Source organism: Oxyura jamaicensis, chromosome 4 (genome assembly GCF_011077185.1).
Source record: "Oxyura jamaicensis isolate SHBP4307 breed ruddy duck chromosome 4, BPBGC_Ojam_1.0, whole genome shotgun sequence".
NCBI lineage: Eukaryota > Metazoa > Chordata > Aves > Anseriformes > Anatidae > Oxyura > Oxyura jamaicensis.
The window spans coordinates 15,959,109-15,978,775 of NC_048896.1; the positions used below are offsets into that span (position 1 = coordinate 15,959,109).

The window sequence follows — 19,667 nt, forward strand, 5'->3', positions numbered from 1 at the left end:
AGAACAGACTTGGAGCTGCGTTTCTTCTTCAAGCTGGAGACACCGAGACAGCTACACTTGCTGCCAAACACTCAGCAAGCCGAGATAGGCAAACGGTGTCCTGTCTGCTCGGTGTGGAGCCCAGCAGATAAGCTGGCTGTCCGGTGCCAACTGGTGGACGGCTTTGGCACCAGATCCCAGTCAACAGTGTTTAGGGCCACATGATGTGGGAACACAGGCTGTGTCAGACCCTCTGTGCTGTTCCTCAAGTATGAAGGACTGGATCCAGAGGAAAAATAAGATCCTTTCAATTCTCAATCAAGACGTTCAGTATCTTCACCCCATACCCTAAAGGGCCACTTTGAAGTGGAGGAGCCTTGTAAGATACGATGCTGAGCGAGCAGCACGATGTCCTGGCGCTGTGTCAGTGACAACAGTCGCCATCCCAGCACGAAGAGGAAACTGTCCCCTCCTCTTCATTGATAAATAGCTCCTAATTGAAAGCCTGATAGCCAAAATCACCAGCACGCTTCCCCCACTTCTTCCTTCCCATTGCCTATCCACCCAGCAAGCACTAACTGCCGAGTTTTACCCCAGCTCCGTGGCCGGCGGCAGCTCATACAGGAGACCAGTTGTTAGGGATGGGGCTTCAGTAATCCTGGTGAATATCTTCTACATCTACATCTGCCTAAAATCTAGTGTTCTGGATAGTCACAATCCATGAATTCGTCTGATGCTTGAAGCATAGTTTCAGCCAAAGTATAGAGGCTTGGGTTGTTTTTGTTGTTGTTCAATCCATTTTGGCTTTTTGTTGCTATTGGCTTTTCCTTGGCATCGAAAAGAATTTTGCTCCTACAATTTTTCGAAGTAACATTTTTTAAAGTAATATTTTTCTCTGCGGATATTCCCCTGTTTCTGACAGCAATCTCCAGGAGAAGAATGCATTTCATTTGACCAAAACAGAATGCTTCATGTTGACTCAGAATGGCTTCTGGGGCCTTTGCAGTCACTTTTGTTTTGCCTACAGATAAAATATTCTGCTTTCTGTTTAATCTAAACATTCCACCAATTCTTTTCATTTGCCTGCCAAACTGAAAAGTCCTTTATTTTCGAAGGTCCAGTTTCAAAACAAGTGAGTTTATAAGAGTTACTTCTGTACCTAGAAGAAGCTTTGAGTTCACCAGGAAGAACAGAGCAGACTAGGCAACCTCAGGAATTTTGCAGAAAGGAGCAGCAGTGGATGACTGGTCTCAAAGGCCAGTTAGTGCTTCTCATCTCACTGGGCTGATGGACAGTATCTGAAGGGAGAGGTGATGTTATCTCCACGGCTTTAGCTATGATACAAATATCATGAGACAATTTGCCTTCACAGTGTAGGAAACATGAGCAGAAATGAAAAGAACTTGAAATTCTGTACAAAATCCTGTGCACGCGTCTCAGGAGGATGTCTTGAACACGCAGGCAGGTGATGTAACACTGAAAAGCAAGAAGCTGGAGGAGAGAGCCTGGGTCTACGGCACGCTGAGCTCCTAGGGTGAGGGCTTGCAAGCCCCTCAGCTTCTCCAGCTGCCAGGACAGGGCCATGAGCCTGCTGGAGGATGGAATTCAAATGGCAAGCGAGCATGACATACTTAGAGAGCTCCACCACTTCCTGGTAGATAGTCACCTCCAGTCAGATAACGCTAAACAAAAGAACAGATGTCACCGCGAGGCAAAGGAGTCCCGTATCTGCGCTCACATGCTGTCACCGTGCAGGCCTGGAGAGGGAACTGCACGTCCCCTACGTGACTGCTCTTACACCGCAGAGTTAAAAGGGACCTTCCCTGAGCTCATCCCAGGCAGCAATTAATCTCCTCCTAGACAGTACGAGAGTTTCAACATGAAGGGCTTCTCTGCCTGAAGGAAAACAATGTTCTTGTAGGCACTTGACCTTTGAGTTGCTTTTGTGTGCAGCATACTGGATTTTTCTGCCCGGTTCTGTCACTGTGGCCGGACAGCAGCAGCCCCCCTTCCCCTCCGCTGCCCCGCTGCCTCTGCTTCCTTCGCTTTGCTGTTTGTGTTCCTTCTTCAGCCGGGCTGGGTAAACAGTAACACCCTGGCCTGGCTGCAGTTTCCTGCAAACTTCCACTGACCTGCAGAGCTAGACAGCCAGTCTGAGACCCAAGGGAAGGGGCCTTTCCCTCTCCTCCGAGCTGGTGCTGCAGCTGATAAGTCCCTAATGCGCAGCTCTTGTCTTTCTTCACATATAATGAGCTTTGCAGCCTGCAGTAAATTATTCTTTTTAACTGTCGTATGGGAATTGATGGTGTTTTCTTATGGGTAAGATTCATAGGGCATATTACCTTCCCGGCTCAGGAGGAGGAACAGATGTGCCAGGCTACAGGGAAATACCCTATGTTCATAAAGTGTTTCTTTGCTGAGAAGTTTTTTCCTTGGAGTTCAGTGCTGGTAAGAGCAGAGTTTCCAAGTCTTGTGTTGCAGGACAGTACCTGTGTTTCCCATGCCACAGCTCTCCAAACGGCAACAGTTGAGTGCGACTGATTTACACCATCTGGAATTTGAGATCTTCCTTGAGCTCAAGGTTATCATTTTTAAAGCAAAGTGACCCTGTCCCTTTTGTTTCACAAAGTTCTGTCTCTAAAAGGCTTTTTTACAGTGAGTAAATTGATTGCTGATTAACTTAAGCTGGTGAGCACGTTTGTAAAGCTGGCAGCGACACTCCCAGTGTTCCAGCAGATCATTTTTCCATGCCTCAGTCAGCCTGAACTACTTAGGAGCTTCATGAAGTATTCCGTTTTTTGTCTGGTTACATATGACAAAAATATCAGCTGGTAGTTGATTCGTTGTCTATTCAGCATTTATTCCTTTTTTGATAAGATCCAAAGCTGAGCCACTTTGTATTTGCTTATCTGTTAAGTGCACAGCCCAACTGCCTGGAAAACGCCCCTGCCCAAAGCAAGTGGAGTCGGCTCGCTCCTGCTCATGTGTGTTTGAGAGCAGCCGGGATGAAGCATGAGCAAGCTGCACGATGCACGGATCTGTCGCCCTCTGTGCTGGTCCTCTTCGGGGCTCAACAATATTATTTCTTTTGCACAGTTTCACAGGCAGAGGAAAAACGTCTCCCTGGCCTCACTGACAGACCCGGAGTTATTTAGGCAGTGCTTGATCCCCATCTGCAACCCTTTGCCGTTCATTCCAGGGTTGCTTTCCACCGACAGCCTCGTGTTGAAGCTCTGGTGTCAAAGCTCAGCCCTGCGGATGGCTGCCACTTTACCACCTCCACCTCAGGAGCAGCCCCGCTACATCAATACCTATCCCGTCCTCTTCGGTGGTCAGAGAGCTCTTTAGGCTGAAGCCGCAGCCTGGATAAAGCACTGAGATAACAAAAATTATAGACGCCTGCTTACTGCACAGGACTGTTGCGCTCTAGGAAACCTCAATTACTGCAGGAAAGAGAAGAACCCATAAAGATAACATTTTTCTTTTCAAAATGGAGAATAATGACTGTGAGACCTGACATCTACTAGAGATTAACAGCCAGCTGCTTTTCAAGCCATCCCCTCCTTTCCCAGCCCCTTCTTTATAACCCAGAAACTACCTTTTGCTGTTGTTAATTGCTGAGTGATTTGAAAGCACTATCTAGATTTCAAATAGTGATTGTAGAAGGCTGGATTTATATATATTGGCTTCCAATGCAGGCTGCAGCTTATGATCTGGGATGGTGTAATTCTAGCTGTTGGCTAGACATATGGCAATGCAGGTGGAGGCTGCCATTAGAAGTCAATCAGGAATGAAATACGGTTTCTATTATACATACTATGAATTCACGCTTCCCATTTAGGCATTTTCCAGTAGTTTAGTAGCATCACAATGAGTATCTTTTCCATTTACAGCTGAAAAAAGTGGATTATTTTTAGGTCTGGTGTGAATCTGAACATTTGGTAGATGTCAGTCCTGGAGGTGGGGAGAGATGATGGAGGAGAATGAGGTTAAATAATTGTTTGTTTTCCATTAACAGGAAATATTTTAGAGAAATTTTATTCTGTTTTGACTAAGGTGTTTCCATCATTGCATAATTCAACATTTTCACACATTTTAGGGCTATTTAGCTCTTTTGCTTAACCACCTTCTTTTGATTTATTGCTTTTTAAACAAGCATTGCTATTCTGAAATTCCTTCTAAAAATATTGGCAAAAATATTTTTTAATTCAGTGCTCCCAACTTCTCAGTTGAAACATTTAATCAAAACTTGATCCAGGTTTGTGAATATTTTAGTATGAAAAAGCTCCTTTTTCTCAGCAAGTTTCCTCTTGGCCTATATCCTTGTCCCATCCCCGTCACGTGGCACGTTACTCTTTTCTCTTCTTACCCATAAAAGTAGGAGATTTGAATATGCTTCCCCTAAACACTTTTTCGCACTCCCAGTCATTGTTGCAAATACGTACAAATCTACTTTCTCTGCCTTTTTCTACAGCAAATAATCCAAGAGCGTTGTCTTCTAAGCAGAAAGGCCTTTCGCCATTTGCACAAGCTTTGAATTTGGCTGAAGTATCATCACATTCGCTATACTCCAAGTGTGGTTTAGCTGGAGAGCAAGACTGCATTAAGCAGCATTAATGCCCACAGACAAACATTAAACATGTTTGTAATGTAACCTAATCTAAGGATTTAGCAGTCCCGTTTGGGAAACTGCATTAGACAAGCTGCAGTGAGTGTAAATATTTCTTATTAGTTTTAGGGGTTGGAACAAGCTACGGGGTTGTGGTCTTGAGATCAGGTGTCTCAGCTTGAGGCTTGATTAGATCCAGTGCCTGCCTAGCCAAAAAGTTCAGACGTGTATCTGAAACTTCCTAAATGTGGGGAGATTAGAGGTCTGTTTTTTATTCTAATTAGTATCTCTCATATAATGTTTCTTCAAAAGCCCTTACTCCAAAGTACGTATGTTTTTTTTTTAAAGACCAACACAGAAAAAAAAAAATGAATGGCAGGGAATAAAAGCTGACATGAAAAGACATTACTTGAAAAGATAGACACCGTCCAGATTTCTGGTCTTTGTCTTCTGTTTCACTGCCTCCTGTTCAGTTCAGAAAGTGTGCAAGAAGAGCTCTGCAGTGCCACTGACAGCTCCTTGTCACAGCTCCCCATGTTCATCATGCATCCCTCGTACCCACACGGTGATCCAAGTGCTTTTCTAAAACATCTTTGTAACATTTGCGACCTTCCTGATACACACGAGGAGCTCCACCAGCATTTGATCGCATCATGACTGAAGCACTTGGTACATTTCAGCTGCTAAGAATCCCATTTCCAGTTCTCAGAGCTAAAATTAAGCTATCAAAAATACCAAAGTCAACAGTCCCACTTCCCTCTGCCAATCCCTACCTCTCACCCTTCGTGTTTTTGTGAGGGGAACTCTGCTGGGTTGTGGAGAGAAGGAGCTCTGCATCCAGCTCATGCTTTGAAGATTAATTCCAAGGGAGAGAACTCATATATTTCCACGACATTCCTTGAGCAAGGACTGTTGTCATTAGTAAAGAAATGAACACTGCCATGGCCAAATGAACAACCTGCTCCCAGACGAGTTACCAGTCATGGGGCAGGGAAAAACTACCTCTGTGCTTTCCTTTGTCAGGGGAGTTGTACTTCGGAAGGGAGGAGCAAATCCAAACCCCACACTCCATGTCCAAACTGTTCTGCAGGTCACCCAGAAGCAGCACCGATTTCAAGATCAAACCTCCTTGAGCTGATAGATGATGTGAAGAGGGAGGTACTGGCCAGGGCATGACCGATGGCCAGTTTCCAAAGTCACCATCAAAACCAGGCACACACTTAAGTGACCCGGTAGAAACCAACGATTAGATAAAAATACAATGCAAGCATAGCTATAGCATTTAAATATAAAGCACTTGTTACCCAGAAAAATTCAACGTACTTGAGCACTTCACCTCCTATTTAATTACAGACAATCCAGCATGGAATATGACAGCCCCCTACTAGGGTCCGAAGGGTGAACGCTTGTTTCAAACTAAAAATGGATCCTCACTGATTTGAAGCAAAATACTGTTTGCCATGGATCACAGAATCACAGAATTGTAGGGGTTGGAAGGGACCTCAAAAGATCATCGGGTCCAACCCCGCTGCCAAAGCAGGTTCCTTAGAGCAGGCTGCCCAGGTAGGCATCAAATGGTTGGGGTACTGGAAAAAGAGAAATTCTGGAGGATTCTGCCATTTATTTAGACCCTTTGTTGAGAGTAGCCAGAAGATCCAACTCCCAGAAAGGGATACTTGGAATTTTTAGAACTCCACGTACAGGGATTTTTTTCCTCACTAGCTAAAAACATTAGAGAAATATTTTATCATCTTTTCCTGGGGATTCTAGAGCATTCCCAGTTCTAACAGACGATGAAGGGAGAGAGCTCTGATACAGTAATGCAGGCTTAATGGGATGAACAGATAGCCTTACTGCAACACTCTTCAACAAGGGTTTTCTTCAACCACAGAACAGCTGCCACAACAGCCCTAGCTGTAAAACAAGAGAATGAGAGCATGGGCTTAGGTGAAAGGGTAGGGGCCAGCTGGCCTGATTCACTGGTGCTAAACCAAGGCAATCACACTGCTCAGACTCTTAAACACACACCGTGGGTTTGGTTTCTGTGTCGGAGAGGCACTTGGTCACCGATGTGCTGTACCTGTTGGAGATGCTGTCACACCGTGCTGCAAGCTCAGCCCAACGTGTGCCAAAGAGCACTGCTGCCTAATTGGGCAGTGTGGGGACTTTTTAAGCTTTTGCACAGAGACATGCCACTCGGGGCAATCTCTGGATGAGCAGGGTGGCTAGATCCACCAGGCAAGAAGTAAATTATTTTTTCTCTTTATTAAAAAAATCCCTTAATGTTATATCAGGAATTAGAGAGGAAACATGGCATGAGGATACCAGGGTCATTCAGGAAGTACATTGATGATCTTCATCAAGGAGGACACTTTCCTTATTACACAGCATTGCAGAAGAGGTCACCTACACTGTGGGCATTTCCCTTTTCCAGAGCCATAAAGCGTTTGGCCGTTGTTGAAGGCCTCCTCCAAATCCATGGAGATGACGTGTCAGCCGGGGCCAACTGCATTCATGCCCAGTGCAGCCCACTGGGGAGCACTTAAACAGGCTTTTGAAAACTGGTTTTAATTTCCGCATGGTACATCCTTGTTTCATGTACTGTCAGAATACTTCAGAGCACATTTTTGCAACAAAGATTATTCACAAACCTTTCCAGCCAGCTACTTCCCATGTTTTACGTGAAGCCATTTCTAGCCAAAATACAACTAAGTGTGTGGGGGCAGGTCCCAGGCCAGGTAAGCTGGTTGCGCTAACTGTGCAGTGCGTACATCCTTTCCTATCAACGGTGTAATCCAAACCAAAAGTGGCTGATTGCCTGCTCCGTGGGTGTAGTTTGGATTGCTTGGATTAGCTGGATGGTGTTTGAAACCATCAGAATATCAAGCCAAAGAATGCTTTTTGGAAAAATCTTGAAGGTTTTATTCCGGTGACCATCACTGTATTCATACAATGGAAAATCAGTGAGTGAGACTCGGAAGCTTTACTAAAACTACCTCAGATTCCTGTTTATTTCAACTGTGCCTGCCTATCCAGTCTGATTTATTATGGCAAATCTGCAGAAATTCCCACAGGTCCCCAGGGATGTGTCAGGTCGCTTCCCGGTCAGGTTATTAGGCCGAGTGCAGCACCTGGCTGCTGTGACACGTGTGGCACAAAATCGCTTGTGAAAGAAGTCGAGAGCACGGGGGAAGCACTAACTCAAGTGCCACAAAGGCCCGTGGAGCTGATTCTTAACTTTATTTCTACAGATGGGGAATAGACAGAAAAAGGAGCTTTTAAAAGTTTAGACTGCCAACCAGTGAAATAAGAGTTAGAAATGGGATATTCTGCTTCTTGATCACTGGCTACACATCACCCCTAGACGATGTTGTCATTTGAAAACAAGCAAGATACTGCTGGGTGTCTCGTCACATGCTGCAGTGGGCTTGGTACGGGTGTTCGTGGCTGGGATCACAGCTCTCCGTGAAGAGTCAGTTGTGCAGACCGGTGTGCTTCTCTCCGCAGACTACAGAAATCCGTTTGTGGAGATCCACCCAGAACATCCCCAGATCATCTACATTTTGGATGAGACGAAAACGGTTGTTGTCCCCTGCCGAGTTACTTCTCCAGATATCAAACCCAAGCTTACCCAGGTAAGTGACTTGCAGAGAAACTCAACCAATTCAGAAGTCTGGGCTGCCAACACAATGGGTAGAAATGCGGAATAAAATTTCTGAAGCTAGGTAAGCTTCAGAAATAAAATAGCGAAGGCACTAAAAATCTGGAAGCACTGATCTGCTCTGGCAGTGTGCTATCACTGAGCTGTGCATGAGGCTGGCATTAGGCTGAGCTAATCAAATGTTTTTCCCATCTCATGGCTTGATGCCCTGCCATAAATGGACAAGGACAGATGACAAAACACTATTTTTCTTCAAATTTCCTTCTAAGGTATCTGGCTATTAGCTGCCTCCATGAAGGCTTACTCTCACACATCTTATGCCTTGAACCTCCTCAGAACAGTTGCCCATTTCTGCTTGATTTCACAAATTTAAACCAAGTTTCAGCCTCAGACATAAAGGGCTCCTGCTTCCTTCGGCAGCTTTCACATGTGACTGCCAAGGCTGCAGAATGCTCCGTGCAGGCCAAGGCCATTTTGTAGCATACCAATGGAAATGCAGGGTCCAGGGCTTCCTCAGCCTCAGTCAGAGGGCTTTAGGATTGCTCTCTAGAGATGCTGCGAGAGATGCGCTTGTTTTGCTGAACGTGGTGTGGTAACAGGGTAGGGAGATCCCGTGCTGGTAGCGGGGTCTGCAGGCCTTCACTCCTCCTGGGCGTTAGGTGTGCGCTCCTCCATGGGGACTCACGGCGGCCCGGCACAGCACGCTGCCTGCTGCTGACACCAATGGCGAACTTCCAGCAGACGTGCACAGGGACAGCACAAGCCTTATTGCTTTCACAGATCCCTATTTTTAAGTTTTGTCAGTGGGGATTAAAAGGTGGGGAATAAGGCTCCTCTCCATTTATAGCTTATCGCTTTAGCCTGGATAAGTGTTATCACCTTCTCCTTGGCTATAAAAATGAAACATCCCCATCTTATTTCAGCCTGCTTCAGCCAAATTCATTGCTGGAATACTCTTGCTGACTTCGGCACAGTCGCATGAGCTTAAACACGGCCTTGGAGCCTCGAGCAAGCAGTCCTCCAGATTTATCCCCTTATTTATAGGCAACCCTGCTCTCCTGTATGGGAGCTAAGCTCTCCCCTGGTTATTTCTTCAAACACAACCTCAAGTCCTTTACCTTGCTGCAAGCTGCTGGAGGGATGAAATCTTCACCGAAATCTCTCTTTTGAATTGCAAGGAAAATTGTCCCCAAACAATTTTACCCCTTCAAGGGCGAGCGGCTGGGTGGTGGGGAAGGGATGTAGATGCTGAGTGCTGATCCCCGGTGGGATCCTTCCGAGGCTGGGAGCCGGAGGGATGTCACTGCTCACGGGGCCGCGCTCTGGGAGGTGCGTGTTGGCTCCAGGAGCTGCTGCAGCCAGCCCCGGGCTCCGCAGAGGGAAGGTCGCCGCTTGTTTTGCCCTGTCTGGGAATTTCGTAGCGCCGTGTGGAGCCAAGGTGGCGGCTTCCCATGCGGAGAGGAAGCGCGGTGGGAGAAGGGGTGGAGGTAAGGGTGGGGGAAGAGAGGTGAATAAGGCGATCTGACAAATTTAGAACATCCTCTTCTTCCAAATTTAATCTCCTATAGACAACGGACTTCAAAGGGAGGAAAGCCGCTGTGACTTCCTTCAAGCAGCATTGACGTTTTTTGTTTGGTTGTTTAAATACATATTTTTGAATATTCTATGAAGATGTTTAATATGTGCGCGGTGTTGAAAAGGGCCTCAGAGTAGGGTTATTTTTTCTTTCCCCCTTCCCTTGCCATTAGGGAGCAGAGCTGCCAAACCGTAAAATTCAGCTTTATCACATTTTATTATTCTTGTAAAAAATGTACTTTTCCCACCGTAAATTATGTTCCTTATGTTACCATTATACTTTAAAATCATTGCACTCTCTGGCCTTTAAATATGTATGGGGAAAGGTACCGCCTGCTAATATTAAACAGAACCCAGCTAACTCTACACATCATCTTTGCTATTAGGGAACACATGCTAAGACACACAGCTCCAACTTTTAATTTTGCTTACCATGATTTTAATTCTGGGAAAAAAAGGCTTTTCAGTCCTGTCAGATCTGTTTAGTCACTGATCTGGTTCAATGTGCATTTGCTACTTACAGCTTTGACCTTCATGGGTGTTAAAGCACAATTAAGCCTCAGGGCTCAGATCTCTTCCTGCAGTTTCCCTGAATTTTCCTAATGGCTCTGCACAGAGATGCCACAGCTTGATTACTTTGGAAGTATTTACATGAAATCCATGTTTGCTATTACCATCAGAAGGGAAGCCCTGTTCCAGAAGAAAGCTGTGCCTGCTGTCCCAAAGCAACACCACCAGTCACTGCCCCACCGTCTTAATTCCTTGGTCTTTGTTCTGTGCTGAACATGTAATAATAAGTGACCTAAAGCACGGCCAGCCTGATCAAAAGTGTATTCACACGGGAGGAATGTGCATCAGCTCTCAAAGCCCAGAGCTGCAATTTCTTCAGAACAGGAGTGTTATTTAAACGGAATCCTATTTAAAGCACACACTAACACAAGACTGCTGTTTGTTTGGAGGCAGAGAAATAAATTGTGTGTTGCACAACAAAAAGGGTAAGAGCAAAGTTACTGCGTCACTGGGGAAGTTCTCGCTTGCAGTCCCTGGTACAGCTTTTCTCTTGGTTAACACCAAAAGCCAAAACCTGGTAGCTCTAAAAAGCAAACCATTAATTTGGCTTCTCTTGGAGAAACCAGTATTTGCTGTGAAGGAGGGAGAGGCACTAAGTAAGTAAAGTTCTTAGTTACCATGGGGCAACTCTAGGCACGCTAAAGTTTCTCTAAACCCTTCATTTTTCAGCCCAAAGTGGTCTCAGCACTCCTGCAAGCTATCCTCAGTCCTAGAGAGCCTTCCTGTGTCCTGCTGACGAGACATACCAACAGCCTGTGCTTCCATACACCTGCCTGCAATAGGCTGAAATGGGTCAGCTTCAGTGAGCTGCTCGTTCACAGCCTCCTGAGTTATTTGTCTCTGATCACATTCACATAGTTCTCTTCTCCAGGATTTTCAAGAATGATTAGAAAGCAAAGTCAATTGCATTTTCTCTAGCAAACCAGCATTTCTCTTTGTGTTAATAAGCTAATTATTCCCACCAACAAAAGCTAACTTGGTTGACACAAATGCTGTCCAAGGCCATATACAGGGTTCAATAACAGTGGATGAGTTTTTGCTTTATTTTCCACATTTTCCCTTCATATCCTTGCTTCTTCCTCACAACCAGAACCTAAAGATACTTTTTTTTTTTTTTTCAAGAATCGCAGAACACTACAGATATTTCTGAATTTAGGACAACAAATGTCTATGTTACTAAGGCCCCTTACTGCGGCTGTCCTGTGATTTACCATCCCAAGTCACCCAGGCTGCTTCAGTGCCTAGTGGAAATCAATAGCTCCCCCCTGAAAGTGCCTCATCCCTTCCTGTGATATACAGAGAAGCTGATGACTAGCCACAGGCCATAACTTAGAGGTGACAGCCATCAGGTAGTTAGTGATACGAATACCACTGATTTTTAGAGGTCTAACTTAACACTTAAAGTACTGTGAGATCCCAGAAAGACACGTGGTACATACATGTAGCACGAGGAGAAGCCAATTTTGTTCTCAGCACTTCCAAAAAGATTACCCTGCGAACCTCCTGTAAGATAGGCATAATTATTTCCAGTATAGAGACGAGGGACATGGGACTTGCAGCGGGTAGCACAGTGTCTTGCCTAAGATCTGAGACGACTGGGGCTGCTGAATCAAGAGCCCCAGTTATGATGTCCAAGTTTGGGATTTCAAAGGCAGCCATACCTCATCAGGGTGGACTTGTCTATTTGTATGTGTTGATGTTGCCTGAGATATGTGTGGGATGAGATCACCAACTACTCTGAAAGGTCAAATATCTACCCAGTCTACAAAGCAGAGCAGCTCTGGCTGGTCGCCCCTGTGATCTGAGGAGAAACAGGATGTCTCACCAGCCTCCTATCTGCCTGCTCTCTTTCAGTATCCCAATTCCGTAGAGACGAACTTCAAGAGGATGGTGTGGGACCCAAGAAGAGGATTTGTCATCCCCTCTCATGCTTTCGTTTATTCTGGATTACTCACATGCACTGCAAGTGTCAATGGAAGCGTGTTCACATCCTATTACCTAGCACAGAGGTTGGGTGAGTGACTGCTGTGCCCAAGGAATGACCACAATATTGCTGTTTCCTAGCTGAGCCCCTGGGCATTACTTCTTGCTTAGCCTTAATGGAATTTGATCTATTTCACTGGTATATGTCTGTAGCATGTCCAAACTGGAACACTTAGAGCCAACTGAATCTTCCCCTTCTTTTCCTGTTCAGCAGAGCTTGGATTTGATCCAGTCCTGGTTTTGAAAAATGACCAAGTGTTGAGGTGGTACAGAACAGGAGCGTTTTATTCAAACCCCACCCCAGTGTTTGCTTGGATAGAGCAGTATTTACATTAAAACAATTGCTGGTTTAGAATAAACCAAACTAGCTTTCTTTTTGCTCCTGGTCATTAAACACACAAGATCATGGCATAAAAATCTCATTAAAGTTCTGATTCACAACTTCACTTTTTTTTTCTCTTGGTGATTTATTATGCCCTTCCCCTTGTATTTACAGTTGAGCTTCTGCTCATAATTAAAATCTAAATTTGAAGCAACTAAATGTTAAATTCTGGACTGCTGGAGATTAATAAGAATCCTCCTCTAATTTATTTTTCCTTTATTTTCAATGTATTTTCTTTCTCTCTTCATACATTGTTATTTTTCACAGAGGAGAGTTTATTGTGACTTCATTCCCATTAGATTATGGCATCCTGCTATACAATTAGCACTCAGCTTTAAACAACAACGGATTTGTGTAGCAGTCAAATAAAAGTCCTGTAAATCTCTTCATTTTTTCTTTTTTTTTTTTTTTTAGTTGCTGAAGTAATTATTTATTACTAGAATCATGAATGCAGAGCTAAAAAAACATTAGGTCATCCTTATCTAGCCCCAAAACACACAGCAAGACTGTTCTCTAGAACATATTACTGTGTGGTGCTTAGAAGTGTATCTGCTATTTTGCACGACAGATAAGAGGCAAGGCCGTGATGCAGGCTTTTTCACATTGGATGTATTTAGAGCATCAATAAATATTTAAGGCCAAGATTTGGCAATCCCATTCAAAAACGAAGGGTAGCTGCCCATCAGAGGGCAGGAGAAATGTTTTATAAAAATTAACCCACTTTCCTGTGTACAAATGTTGAGGTACTTTTGATTTATTTTTTTTTTTTTTCTGAATGAGGAATGAAGAGAACAGGTACAAGAACAGTACCAGAATGGCTGTGGAGCTGGTGAGTGAGAGCTGGAGCCAAACATGGAAAAAGGCAGAAAAATAATTCATAAATTATTGTGTCCACATAGGCCCACTTAGTCTGATCGGCTGGTGTTCAGGCGTTTGTACAACTGACCTGGCTCCTCCATTGTGTGGGTATTTCCAAAACTTTCCATAGAAATGACAGAAGAAGGAGAGGTATTTGGGAAACTGCAAGGAGCAGATGTTGGAGAGGCATTCGGGGAGCAGATTCCCTCTTAAATGTCATTGATGCGTAGGATGCTGGGTGTGGCTATACCTTTGTTCTTTTCGTTTCAGAGGGCAGAGTACAGAACCTAGCTCTGAAAGCAACTCCCAAAAAACTGCTGGTTGGAGAAACTCTCTATTTGGAATGCAAAGCAGAAACCTTCATCAATGGGCGCATCGAACTCATATGGACGTGTCCGAACGGGCGAGTGAGTTGATGAAAATTCAGGATTTTGCTTTAATGCAGTCTCCACCTCTCCAAGAGAGAGATTTGTTCATGAGGCTGAGCAAACCGACTGCTTATTATTCTGAAATACAGTCAACCATTCATATGCCCACAACTGATTTTGTTTATACTTTGAATTAATCTAGAACTTATCTACCATCTTGAACCGGCAAATTAAACTGCAAATCTCAGGCTAAGTATGTTTCTCATTGGAACAAAAAGCTGTCTCATTTCTTGTGGCCTCTTTCTGGCAAGTGGCAAGTCTCAAAGGCAGCCATGAAGGCTGCAGGTTGTCAACGTGCTCAGCCACCTTGGCATTTATCAAGTAGAGAAAAGTGAAACAAAAGCCAATTGTATCTCCTCAAATCTCACCCAATAATCAAATTTAAATTCTCAGTGTAGGTTCTTGTGCTTTCCGTGTTGTGCAATATGGAAATGCTGAATTTGAAATAGAAACATCTGAGAGACTGCGTTCCCTTTGATGTGTTGAAACCTTTCAGTTCTCCCAAGGAAAGCGGAGAGAAGAAGGGGTATTTTCCAGATCAGATTCATTTATCCAATATAATACTCGTGGTTTCTTTTTATTTTAATTCAGCAAAATATACATTTCAAAGGAGCATCTAAGCCTCTTGGAAAAGTAAAATGTGACCCCTAAAATTTGATTATTTTTGGACTTATTTTGTTTACTTAAAGGAAGACTGTTGGGATTTTTTTTGTTGTTGTTGCTTTTTTTTCCTGTGAAGAAACTGCAGAAAATATAATATAGAATTGATAGAAGCTCAAGCAATACGATGTTATTTTGTTTCTTGAACCCCACCTGATGGAAGAGGGTTTTTTTTTGCCCCCTCCTTAGATTTCTAACATGATAATGGAATAATTTCTTGGCCAAATCTCTAGGATCAAAATTCGATCAGAAGAATTTTTTCAGGAATTTGCATTGGTATTTGGCTGTCTGTCATCCGTTAGGTATCTGTTATTCTTTCAGAAAGTAGGCTTTCTTTCTAAGACAAGAAAACTGGCTGTGACCAGGAAAAAAAGAGGCCCAACAGTAACCCTACAGAAGCCAACGGCAGTTTGCAATGAGATCCCTGGGATTTTGGTCCCTGAGCAGGGCTGATCTTTGCTGCATCCCGTTATTTACCTGCCTGCCCAGGTCTCAGTAGAGAAGTGCCGCAGCTCCACTCTGTTTCTCTTTCTCATTAGACTTGATAATGAAAGCTCACACGAGCTCTTCCTGCTGATTTGTCTTGTATAATATTAATTCAGTGATGGGGAGATAGGATAATTTTGATACGAATCACTGCTTTTCTTAAGTGGCAGACTTTGAAAGGATGAACAAAACAATCCCATTTGTGCTGCTTTTTGACCTCCTTTTTTCCAACTTCCAGCACCCTTATCCTAGAAGAAAAATAGACCAGAGTGGAACGGTGTATAAAGTTGGCAGCATTCTGACGATTGAAAATGTCACCATGCAAGATGGAGGCATGTATACATGCAAAACATTCAATGTAACGAGGCTGGAGGCCAACGTCACAGTCACAGTGTATGGTAAGTTCTGCAGCTAAACCAGAGCACCCTAGAACCAAGGTTGTTCAGCTTAAAGGATAACGGCATGCTATTATACCTGCCGGTAGGCGAATGGCATTGGGAAGAATGACAACTAGTTAAAACAACCATCAATAATGTATAATCTGGAATCATTCTAAGAAAGAGTCAGTATCCAGCACTATGTTTTCAAAAAAACATCAGAGAGTTCCAGACTGAGATATTTGAGGACACGGCTTAACTGGGAGCTGAACTACTTTGAACAGGCTGGCACCAAGCGTGGTTGCAGATGCCCTGGAAAACCTGGCCTGCTGGCATTCGCAGGGAGAAGATACCCCAGGCATTTTTACACACTGCTCCAGGGCTCATGTGCCAATTCTCTGCTTTAAATATAAACTCTTTCATTTGGAGATAGAATTCACTGGCTGGGGCAGAGCTTTGCCGGGAACTTGCTCTAACAGGTTGTCATTCCATTTGGCTGTCTGCAGCTTCTGCAGATCTGTAATTGCAAAAAATCCAGGGTAGACACGGCGCTATTCAAAGATGTGAGCACTACACTGTGGTAGACAGATCTGCCATTATTTGTCTTTCTGTTTTTTTTCTTTTCCAAGACAAACCCTTCATTACGGTTTCACATAAGAAAGGGCCTTACTACGAGATCACATCAGGACACAAGTCACTGAAACTAGCTGCAAAGGTGGACGCCTTTCCTCGCCCAACTGTTACCTGGTGAGTCCCACCATCCTGAGCGAACTCAGAAGAACATGACCTTCTTTTGGTCTCACGTCTGGAACAGATTTTCACTGTTCCTTATGTAACAAATAAAGGACGGCAGATTTGGGAGTACTCAGCTGTGGTCTCACAGTTCAACCAAGATGTGACTCCTTTTGATAGTGCTCTCTGAAGCTGGGCAAGCCATACCTCTTTCCCATGCTCTTTTTCATAGACTCATGGAATCATTCAGGTTGGAAAAGACCTCTAAGATCATCTAGTCCAACCTTTAGCCTAGTATTAAAGTCCATCACTAAACCATGCTACTACGTTCTACATCTACACGTACCTTGAAGACCTCCAGGGACAGTGACTCACCTATTTCCCTGGGCAGCCCATTCCAATGCTGCACAACCCTTTCAGTAAAGAAATTCCTCTTAATATCCAGCCTAAACCTCCCCTGGTGCAACCTGAGGCCATTTCCCCTTGTCTTATCACTTTCTCCCTTTGTCATGCAAAAAAAAAGGGTTCCTATAGGAAAAATGGGGGGTTAATTTACACTGGACACAGAATTGTTTGGAAGATTCCAGTAGAAAGCTGCTGGGGAAAGGCTGCCAGTTTATCAGCATTAGCGGTAGTCTGCAAAGAGGCAGTGCATACTAGAAAGCTGCAGAGCACATTATCAACATGAGAAGCTATATCTCTATATCTCTTGAATAATTTACTCCAAGTGGGTACCACCAGCAATATCAGATCCTTTCAGACAGCGCAATGAATCCTCCTGAGCACCATGAAGGCTCCACCTGGAGTGTGTTGGATCAGGTTAATAGCAAGGGCAAGGTGTCAGCAAGCCCAGCAGACATCGCTTGTTAAATCGCTTGTCCTCAACCCTGCCACTTGCTCTGCGCTGTGTTTTACAACCCCACCTTGCACACCTCTAACAGTACGGCAGCTGCTGTGGCTCTGCGTGTCCTGGCAGGGAAGGCAGCCCTGGTGAGTTAGCACCTTCAGGGTGTGCTTCTCCCTGGCCGGCCGTGTGCTGCTTCAGTGGCCTGGCAGTCAGCAAAAGCTACTGGTCAGGGATGGGTTTGCTCTATTTTTCTAGCAGTGAAACATGAAATTCTCTGAAATTCAGTGAAATCAGTGAACTCAGCATGCCAGGAGATATTTTTAATTGCTGCTGGATTTTAGGAGATGGAAACCTTCCTGGGAGTTGAAGCAGGGACCATCCCCCTTTCCTGTGCCGAGGCTTTGTTCTCAGGGCTCGGCGTGGAGCAGTTTGGTGGCTGCCTGGGACCACCAGAGCTGCCTTCCCTGTGTGCTACAGCTGTTGATGTTGGAGGTCTCTCAGTGCAGTTGTTTAAACGTCTGCAAAGGAGGTTTCCAGCATGCTAAGACAGTGGGACACGTGCCCCAGCTTCTCCTTCCACCAAACCTAAAGCTCTGTGTGTGGCAAAGTCTGGCTTACTTTGTATTCATTACCCAAACGAGCACATGGGGTTAGCAGTGAAGAGGAGAAGGCCATGTAGGCTCAGCTATCCCACCTGTAGTTAGAGAAGGTTCAGGACTGTAAATTCTTCACTGACCTTATTGACTGTAAACTCTCCGGGACACGGACATTAGCTTTTTCAGAAACAGTAAAGGATCTTACGTACGTGTCCAAAACCAACTGTGATTAATTCCCATCTTGTTTTAAAACTGATGACAGATTTTGGCTAGCCCATGATTCACGGCACTGAGTGTTGCACATCTAGCTGCTGTTTGCAGTCCAGCATAATCTGGGGGAAGCTAGCTGTGCATTTCTGATTATAGCTGAGCATGCGGAAGGACTGATCATTCAGGTTCATTCAAATTTCTGTCTCCTGTTTGTTGGATGAAGCCCACAGCACTGCAGATGCTACTCAGTTTTAGTGAGGAAGGATAAAGCAATAGCTGTGCCATTCAAGCAGTGCTTCCAGGCCTGTGTCTCCCTTACTGTTTCTGAAGGATGACTCTTTATCTGCCCTAATTTGGGTACCAGTTCAGTTGTTTGAGGGCTTAACAGGCATGTGCACGCATGACGAGCCTTGATGAGACTTTCCAAACAGGTACAAAGACGGCAAACTGATCAAGGATAACCATACTTGCTATGAGCCCGACCCACTGAAATACAGACTGGGCATAAGAGACGTGAGACCAAAGCATGCCGGGAACTACACCATCGTCTTGAGCAACGCAAAATACGGCCTGTACAAGAACCTCACCATGCAGCTGGTTGTGACAGGTAAGGCCTTGATGTTTACCATATCTTCTGTTGAGTTCTTTCTCTTTTTTTCATGCAATCCTATTGTACCAGTCAGCAGGAATGAGTGCCAAGTCCCCATGTTTAGCTGGTAAGAGCTCACACAACGTGGCGCATAGATTACATCTTGTTTAGGAACCACTGAAGATCCGTCTCATGTCACCCCATGCTAAATAGAAGCAACAGAATGGAGAGCTGATATGAGGAGTTAATCTGAAACCAGGTCACCTAAAGCCGCTTTCCACTGAACCTCAGAGACTGCAGCATCTTTTTGCTGGGACAGTGCCTCTGCAGAGGGAAACAGAAGTGGCTTGGAAGTGAACAAACTTGTAACAGGAGTTTGGGAGGATATCTAGTAGTGAGGTCTTGGAGGTGGGGGCACAGTTTCCCAAGAGAAGTGGGGGAAGTTCTATCCCTTGAGATTAAAAACTAGCTTGGGCAAAGCACTGGAGAACATCCTGTTGGGATAGGAAAAGTCCCAAATGCGCTGGCGGAAGGAACTAGATAAGCTACCCTGTCTTTCATGTCTCTCCATCATCCTGCTACAGAAATACTTTCAAAGTCTGTATTTCATGTGTTGTTATTTACCTGCTGGGAGCATTCAAGAGACAGGTTCATTTTCAGGGGGATCCAGAGAAAACTGACGTAAACTGTGTGCACTGAAGCTGTTTTACTGGATAGAGAGGGAAAATAGATACAGGAATCAAATTTATTAATCTCCCTCGCTGGGATAATGGAAGACAGAGCCACATTGTCTCTTTGCACATCCACTGCCTCTTTTCATCCATTGAATTTGGGAACAGAGACTGAATCACAAGGCCAAGCAGGAGTTCAGCAGGAGCCAGCTCTGCTTTCTTTTGTATTTCCCGAGTTTGCTCAGCCAGGGAGATAGATACAGTGATTGATCTAGTAGGTTTTTTTGTTTGTTTGTTTGTTTTTTCAAAGGCGAATTATTTTCTTTTTCTCATCTTTACACCTAAAAATATTCTCAATTGTCCTGTTTTGAATTACTTACGTACTATTGCACTACGTAGCTCCCAGTATTTGTGTTTTTCTCATTTCACCTTTCACAAAGGAATAATGCCTGAC

General features: G+C 44.4%; 2 protein-coding genes across 12 annotated transcripts in view; one reads left to right on the forward strand and one right to left on the reverse strand.

Moving 5' to 3' along the window:
* Nucleotides 1-19,667, reverse strand: part of LOC118167252 — a 237,830-nt gene that overhangs the window by 94,776 nt on the left and 123,387 nt on the right. The window lies entirely within an intron of this gene.
* LOC118167246 (vascular endothelial growth factor receptor kdr-like) overlaps nt 1-19,667 on the forward strand; it is a 131,886-nt gene that overhangs the window by 44,287 nt on the left and 67,932 nt on the right. For both annotated transcript variants that reach the window (XM_035326531.1, XM_035326532.1), the window contains exons 4-9: nt 8,096-8,223; nt 12,249-12,408; nt 13,888-14,024; nt 15,430-15,589; nt 16,198-16,315; nt 18,385-18,560. In XM_035326531.1, the coding sequence (XP_035182422.1) occupies nt 8,096-8,223; nt 12,249-12,408; nt 13,888-14,024; nt 15,430-15,589; nt 16,198-16,315; nt 18,385-18,560 (879 nt within the window). The remainder of the gene's footprint in view (nt 1-8,095; nt 8,224-12,248; nt 12,409-13,887; nt 14,025-15,429; nt 15,590-16,197; nt 16,316-18,384; nt 18,561-19,667) is intronic.